This window comes from Aethalodelphis obliquidens, unplaced genomic scaffold (genome assembly GCF_003676395.1).
Source record: "Aethalodelphis obliquidens isolate GAN/ISIS:26980383/991018 unplaced genomic scaffold, ASM367639v1 scaffold8, whole genome shotgun sequence".
NCBI lineage: Eukaryota > Metazoa > Chordata > Mammalia > Artiodactyla > Delphinidae > Aethalodelphis > Aethalodelphis obliquidens.
The window spans coordinates 60,907,956-60,916,504 of NW_020837952.1; the positions used below are offsets into that span (position 1 = coordinate 60,907,956).

The 8,549-nt window shown below is 38.6% G+C and overlaps 1 protein-coding gene across 2 annotated transcripts in view; it reads left to right on the forward strand.

Annotated features, from left to right (window-relative positions):
- ATXN10 (ataxin 10) overlaps positions 1-8,549 on the forward strand; it is a 154,543-nt gene that overhangs the window by 109,664 nt on the left and 36,330 nt on the right. The window contains exon 10 of one of the 2 annotated variants that reach the window (XM_027107964.1): positions 2,223-2,482. The exons of the other annotated variant lie outside the window; for it this stretch is intronic. Within the exon in view, the coding sequence (XP_026963765.1) occupies positions 2,223-2,237 (15 nt within the window). The 3' untranslated portion in view covers positions 2,238-2,482. Of the gene's footprint in view, positions 1-2,222; positions 2,483-8,549 lie in introns of those variants that run through there. 2 annotated transcript variants of the gene reach the window in all.

Here is an 8,549-nt window from a genome sequence, read left to right on the forward strand (position 1 = left end):
CTTTTCTAGAGCGTTCCGCCTTGCAGTGTCTGGTGGGGGGGCAGGGTTAGCTGTGGGCTGCAGTCTCTGAACAAGTCTGGGCACCTCGGCCCTCGCTGCCTCCCTGCCGTGGCCTTCTCAGCCTTGCACTGGTGCTTTCCCTCCCACCTCCCAGCGTCCATTCCGAGGACTGACAGCTTCTTACCTTGGGCACTCGATAGACTCACTTCACGGGAATGCTGTCCATCAGTCTTCTTAAAGTTGAACTTCTCATCAAGTTCGTCTTTGGTCTTCTCGTGGCTCAGACTGGGACAAAATGAGTAGGTTGGGATTAAAATATTTTATGTATATCTATGAATACTATGTAATTTTAACAGAACAAGATAAGAAATTTGTATATTTCACAGTCAACAGTATAATTTGTTTTGGAAGTAAGCTTCCTTTTCTTTTAAAGATAATTGCAGCATGTTTTATTATATTTTTGTTTATAGCAATATAATGAAATCTTTAAAAAAATTTTTTTATACAGCAGGTTCTTATTAGTTACCTGTTTTATACATATTAGTGTATAGATGTCAATCCCAATCTCCCAGTTCATCCCACCCCACCCCCCGTGGAAATAAGCTTCTAAAAGAAGTTACCCTGAAAAATTATCAGTGGGCAGATAATCTGATGATCACTTTAACTTTTAAAGGAAATCTTACCACTGTGCATTTTCAGTTATTGGTTATCTCCTTCAGAAAAAAAAAAGTTCATATTGCTTACAAATTAATCCACTGGGAATGAGTGCTTACATTTGCCCTTAGCTGTCTGCACCCACCCCCCTGGGAGACCCAGTTCCCAGGCTCAAAGACCATCTGTGTGCAGATGACCCCAAAGTACCTCTCAAGCCCAAACCCGCCCCCTAGGCTCCACGGTAGGATACAGAACTGCTCACGTTCTCTGTATATGAAACACAGAGGATGTAACTGCTGGCGGCGTTCCCTTGGACGCTCCAGGCACCTCACCCCTAACCTGTCCCACATTGTGCTCGCAGTTCCCCCAGCTCCTCCCCACGTCTTTTCTCCTCTATCTCAGTAAATGACACCACCCCCATCCAGCTCAGCAGAAACTTAGAAGCTTTGAGTCATCTTTCTCTTACCAACCACCATTCTAGAAGAAACACTGTCTGCTGAGCCCTAACCGCAGAGTTTCCCATTCTGTAGGTCTGGGGTGGGACCTGATGATTTGCGTTTCTAAAGAACAAGGGCCTAGAGTCTGTCATACAGAGTGAAGTAAGTCAGAAAGAGAAAAACAAATACCGTATCCTAACACATATATATGGAATCTAAGAAGAAAAAAAAAAGGTCATGAAGAACGTAGGGGTAAGCTGGGAATAAAGACACAGACCTACTAGAGAATGGAGTTGAGGATATGGGGAGAGGGAAGGGTAAGCTGGGACAGAGTGAGAGAGTGGCATGGACACACATACACTACCAAAGGTAAAATAGGTAGCTAGTGGGAAGCAGCCGCATAGCACAGGGAGATCAGCTCCGTGCTTTGTGACCACCTAGAGGGGTGGGATAAGGAGGGTGGGAGGGAGGGAGACGCAAGAGGGAAGAGATATGGGAACATATGTATAACTGATTCACGTTGTTATAAAGCAGAGACTAACACACCGTTGTAAAGCAATTATACCCCAATAAAGATGTTAAAAAAAAAAAAAAAAAAGAACAAGAACAAGGGCCCAGATGACATCTATACTCCAGGGACTGCAGAGGAGCCACCGCTCATAGGGTCTACTGCTCCCTCTCCATCCTCCTCTCCTACCATTGTACCATCTCCCTGCACGCAGCCATGCCGGCTTCCTTTCCATAGTCAGTTATGCTCAACTCTTTTCACCCGTGAGTCGGTGTACTTCTGGTTCCCTCGAAATCTTTGAGCATCTGCCCCATATTTATGACAGGTCTCAGTTCACATGTCACCATCTTGTAGAAAAGTCACCCTTTCTGAAATGCTGCCCCCTCTGCCACGCTCTAGTTGATCATTAGGAATTATCATAATCTGTAAACATACTTTTTAATTTGTTTACTTACTTCTTACCCATGCACTCTCTCCCTCTCCCGCAGCTGTCCATCTGTCTGCCTCTGTCTGTTAAGTTTCATGAGCACAGGGACCCTGATCACCTGTATGCTGATGGACGTGTGGATGGGATCAGGCGTAAGAGCTGTTTTGCCTCCTTCACACACATGTATTTTTTTCAGCAAATTGACATCTAAGGACAAGGCAAGGGATGCAAGAATGAATGAAAGCTGCTTCATGCAGTTGAAGACCCCAGTGTCTAATGAAAGAATCAGACCATCAAACAAGTAGCTGTTGTCTGTACTGTGGACTTAATACAACCAGACTCAGTAATCTGATTGTCACTACCCTGGGAAGGAGCCAGTCACAGGCCTCGAGAAGCCAAGGAATATTATGTCAATTCAGCTCTCTCCACAGCATAAAGAGAGAAGAATCTTCTGCACCTCTCAGCATTCTTGTTTGCTTTTGTTGTTACTCTGCTAATGTATTGGGCCAGAGGTGTGTCCTTTCTTTGGAGAGAAGCTTAAGTTTGCCGGGACCTTTCTGCTCCCACCTCTGTAAGGCCACTCTTGCCTATACCAACCTTACTCCTTTTTTTCTCCTGGACTCCTGGTAGGGAGTAGAGATTTTGCCCCCAGAAGACTCTTAAGTGGGTCAGACCAATACATGAATCAAATTAACTCCAAAATCACTTTGACCTCAAGGCAGAAAATTCATTCCGTATTAAGGGACTCCAGTGAAAGCCTAAATTCACTGTAATAATAAAATGCCCACAGGAGATACTCTATATTTGAATATTAATTCTATCTCATTATCAAATTCCCAGGGAGATAATAAAATCCAAAGATTACATTTCATTTTAAATTAAAGTCCAAAGACATTAAAGTCAAATTCTCTGCCCATGTGAGTTAAAATTCAAAGAAATTAAAGTCCAAAATGTATCCTCTGAATTTCTTATTCTGCTTAATCCCAGCTGGAGGGGCTCTTAACTCCTGCATGGGGTCAGGATTCTTTTAACAGCTGCAGCCTGGGTTGGTGTCTTGGGGTTTCATGAACCCCAATACTAAATCTCTGATATGCCTCACTTCTTAAAAAAAAAGCGTTAACAGGGTACAGGCTTATCATGCACTGGCTCCCCACACACACCAAAGTCAGGAAACAAGCCAATTCCCAGTCTTCTAATCGTTACCCGGAGCAAAAGTGTGTCCGTAGAAACCAGCACTTAGTGTTTGTTGTCAGGTAGCAGGAACTCTGTGATAGCTATGGGAAAGCGGTGGATGTAGAACATCTTAGTTTCTGTTTCACCAGCATTTCGGTTAGTCTGTGACAGTTAGTGGCCTATGACATTTGGGAGCAGTCTCCTCACTAATTTCCTGGGTCCTGCTCTCCTTTGTGTGAGTAATTCCAGGGAGCCAGAAGCATGCTTCTCCCAGCACCCTCTCCTGGGTTTTGTAGGGCTCCAGTCACAGTTTCTGTTCTGGTAGCAACTAAAATACCGATCCCTCTTCTAAAAGTCAGCTTAGGAGCAGTTAGGACTAGCTACATTTTCAGTTCCCTTTAGATCTTTCTATCCTGACTGTCTAGATGATTATTTCCCACTTTATATCGGGGTAATCTGTCCTTTATGATTTTAACTGTTGCTCTCCCCACCCCCAAGTAAACAAAATTACTTTTCCTTAATCTAAATCTGCTGTTGCTTTCTTTTGTTTTCCCTTCATCTACTGCTTCTGTTCTGGTAGTAAGACTGAACCACTTTTTTTTTTTTTTCTTTTTTCTGGTTGTACCGGGTCTTAGTTGAGGCAGGCGGGTTCCCTAGTTGCGGCTCGTGGGCTCCTTAGTTGCGGCTCCAGGCTCCTTAGTTGCGGCATGCATGTGGGATCTAGTTCCCCGAGCAGGGGTGGAGCCCGGGCCCCTGCATTGGGAGCGAGGAGCCTTAGCCATTGCACCACCAGGCACTCCTGAGACTGAACCACTTTTTCACACCATTCTAACCCCTCTTTGTTTTCTAGAGACAGAGTGCTCCAAAGACCTTTCACAACTGCAGTATGCCATTCAGTTTATATTTCTACATCAGAGTAAGAAGACAGTATCCTTGTGTTTTTTCTGGTCTTGGGAATCTCTCTAAATTTTCTCTTAGGTATGATATTTGCTGTAGGTTTCTGACACAAGCCATTAACAAGTTAAAATAGTTTTCTAGTTTTCTGAGAATTAAAAAAATAATAGGTGCTAAGCATTATCTGATGCTTTTTCTGTGATATTGAGATAATTCTTAGTACATTAATGAGGATAATTGCCTTGTAGATTTTCTGATCAGCATTAAGATGATGATGAATTTTTAAGGTATGTTTAATTAATCTAATATTATTTCCAGGAATTTTGGGTGGGGTTGTCTTGGGAAATGGTGTATGTTCATAAATAGGCCTGTTGTTTTTCTTATACTGGTCTGTCTTAATCCTGCTTTTAGAATCAAGCCATAACAGCCTCATAAAATGAATTGGGAAGCTTTCCCTCGTTTTTTTTTTTATTGTTTTTGAATAACTTACATACATAATAGATTACCTGTTCCTTAAAAATTTGATGGTACTTACTTGAACAGCTGTTTGGGTCTTTGACTATTTTTGTCAGTGAGTCTTTGGTATTTTCATATCTTTAAATTATTTGAATTTAAATATTTAAAGTATTGACTTTTTCAAGCTTTCTATTTATTGTGTCAGTTTTTCTCAGAAAAACTAGATTTTTTATTTTTTTCCATAAAATTCATAATATTTTATTATTTTATCTATGTTTTCTATATCTATTTCTCTCTTTTCATTCTATTCTTTTTAAATAGATATCTCTCTTTTTTCCTTCATCAGTCTTTCTGGAATTTTTCCATTCTATTAATGTTTACAGTGAGCCAGGTTTTGGTTTTGGTTCATCTTTTCTGTGTGTTCTTCCTCTCTAATTCACTGACTTTTGCCTGTCAGTCAAGAGGAACAAAGATAAGAGTGATAGCAGGCTTCTCTCCAGAAATAATGCAAAACAGGAATCAAAAGAATGACATCTTTAAAATACTAAAAGAAAACTAGAATTATATATCCAGACAAAATATCCTTCAAAAATGAGGGCAAAATAAAGACATTTCCAGACAAACAAAAGTTGAGAGAATTTGCTCTCAGCAGAACTGTGCTATAAGAAATGTTGAAGGGTGTTGTACCAGGTGAAGGAAAATGGTACCAGCTGGAAACCTGATTCTATACAAAGAAATCAAAAATACTGGAAAAACTAAATATGTGAGTAAGAATAAAATACCTTTATCTTCAATTTTTAATTTGTAAAAAATATCATCAGCTCTTTGAAACAATCATAATAGCAATGTATTTGGAGGTTTATAATGTATATAGAAGTAAAACGTGTGAGAGCAGTTGCCCAGATGTCAAGTGGTGTATACAGTTGTAAGGTTCTTACATTTATGTGAAATAGTATAATATTATTTGTAGATAGACTAAAAAAGTTAAAGATCCATATTCTAAACCCTAGAACAACCACTTTAAAAAAAAAAAAGGAAAGAGAGTTAGTTAATAAGCCAATAGTGGAGGGAAAAAGATGGAATATTTAAAAATACTCAGCCTAAAGGAAGTCAGGGTAAGAGGAAAAAGGGAACAAAGTACATTTAGGATAAAAAGAAAACAAATGTCAGAATGATATAGTTAAACACAACTATATTGATAAGTACATTAAAACTAAATGGCTTATATATTCCAATTAAAAGACAGAGACTGTTAGACTGGATTTTAAAAAAGCAAAACTCAGTTATATGATAACTACAAGAAATACACTTTGAATATAAAGATGAAGATAGGTTAAAATGAAAGAATGAAAATGATATACCATGCAAACACATAAAAAAGGTGCAGTGGCTATATTAATTTCAGACAAAATAGACTTGAGATATACAGAGGGATATTTCATAATGATTGAAGGATCAGCTCATCAAGAAGACATAAAAACATGAACATACATTGCAAATAGTAGAACTTCAAGTACATTAAGCAAAAACTGGCAGAACTGAAAGGAGAAATAGATCTATAATCATAATTGAAGATTTCAGCACTCTTAGTAAATTCTAGAACAAGGAGAAACTCAGGAGTAATACAGAAACTTGAACACTGATCAATGAGCTTGACCAATTAAAGTTTATAGAGCCCTGCACCCAACAGCTGAATACATATTCTTTACAGTACACATGGAACATTCACCAAGGCAGACCATACACTGGACCATAAAACAAATCTCAGTAAGATCATGGTAATGTTTTCTTAGGTCAGTCTCCCAAGACAAAAGAAATAAAAGCAAAAATAAACAAGTGAGACCTAATCAAACGTATAAACATATAATCAGATGTATAAACGTTTCCTTTTGCATAGCAAAGGAAACCATAAACAAAAAGAAAAGACAACCTTCCTACTGGGAGAAAACATTTGCAAACGATTTGACTGACAAGGGCTTAATTTCCAAAATAGACAGCTCATACAACTCAATAGCAAAAAACAACCCTATTAAAAGATGGGCAGAAGACCTAAATAGACTTTTCTCCAAAGAAGACTGTATACAGATGGTCAATAGGCACATGAAAAGGTGCTCCGCATCTCTAATTATTAGAGAAATGCAAATCAAAACTAGAATGAGGTATCACCTCACACCAGTCAGAATGTCTGTCATCACAAAGTCTACAAATAATAAGTGCTGAAGAAAAGGGAACCCTCCTCCACTGTTGGTGGGAATATAAATTGGTGCAGCCACTGTGGAAACCAGTATGGAGGTTCCTCAAAAAACTAAAAATAGAATTACCATATGATCCAGCAATCCCACTCCTGGGCATATATCCAGAAAAGATGAAAACCCTAATTTGAAAAGATACATGCACCCCAGTGTTCATAGCAGCAGTATTCACAATAGCTAAGATGTGGAAGCAACCTAAGTGTCCATTAACAGATGAATGGATAAGAAGATGTGGCATATATATATATATATATATATATATATATATATATATACACACACACACAATGGAATATTACTCAGCCATAAAAAAGAATGAAATATTGTCATTTGAAGCAACGTGGCTAGACCTAGGGATTATCATACTAAGTAAGTCAGGCAGAGAAAGACAAATATTAGATGATAACATGTATATGTGGAATTCAAAAAATAATACAAATGAATTTATTTACAGAGCAGTAACAGACTCGTAGACAGAAAAACAAACTTTTGGTTACCAAAGGGGAAAGCGGGGCGGCGGGGGGGCGGCAATAAATTAGGAGTTTGGGATTAGCAGGTACAAAGTACTATATATAAAATAGATAAACAACAAGGATTTACTATATAGCACAGGGAAGTATATTCAATATTTTGTAATAACCTATAATGGAAAAGAATCTGAAAAATAGAGAACCAAATCACTTTTCTGTATATCTGAAACTAACACAATACTGTAAGTCAGGTATAGTTCAATAAAGAAGAAGAAGAGGAAGAAGCCATGTGAAGGTGAAGGCAGAGATCTACTAGCCAGAGAACATCAAAGGTGGTCAGCACACCACCAGACGTTCAGAGTGAGGCATGGAACAGATTCTCCTTCATAGCCCTTGGAAGGAACCCATCCTGCCAACACCTTGATCTCAGACTTCTAGCCTGCAGAACTGTGAGAGAATAAATTTTGTTATTTAAGCCACTCGGTTTCTGGTACTTTGTTACAGCAGCCTTAGGACACTAATACAATAACCAAAGCAATTTCAAAAAACAGAATTAGAGGATTGTGCTGCTTCTTTCATGACTTACTAGTAGGCTAATTAAAGCAGCGTAGTATTAGCTTAAATATAGGTAGATGTATAGAAAGTCCAATATAAAATAGAGTCCAAATATAGAGTGAATGGGGAAAAGCTAGTCTTTTCAACAAATGGTATTGGAACAATTGTACATCCTTATGGGGGAAAAAGAAGAACCTTGACCTTTATCTTGCACTAAACTCAAAAGTTCATTTATAAGGGAAATATGAAAGCTAGAATTATAAAACCTATAGAAGAAAACATTGTGGATGTGTTGAAGAAAGCCATAATTTCTTAGGACACAAAAAGCACTAATCATGGAAAATATTTTGATAAATTGTTCTTCACCTAAATTTAAAAGTTATACTCTTTGAAACACACTATTAAGAAACTGAAAAGGCAAGTCACAGACTAGGAGAAAATATCTACAGTGCTTATATCTGGCATAGGACTCACCCATATCCAAATTATGTGAAGAACTCCTACAACTCAGCAAGAAAGAGTAGCCCAGGTAGTAAAATGGGCAAAATATTTGAACAACACCTCATAAAAAAGATACAGAAATGGCCCATAAGCACCTGAAAAGATGCTACACATCAGTCATCACGAAAATGCAAACAAAACCCACAATATGATGTCACCTAAAAAGTCTGACAGTGGGCTTCCCTGGTGGCGCAGTGGTTGAGAGTCCGCCTGCCGATGCAG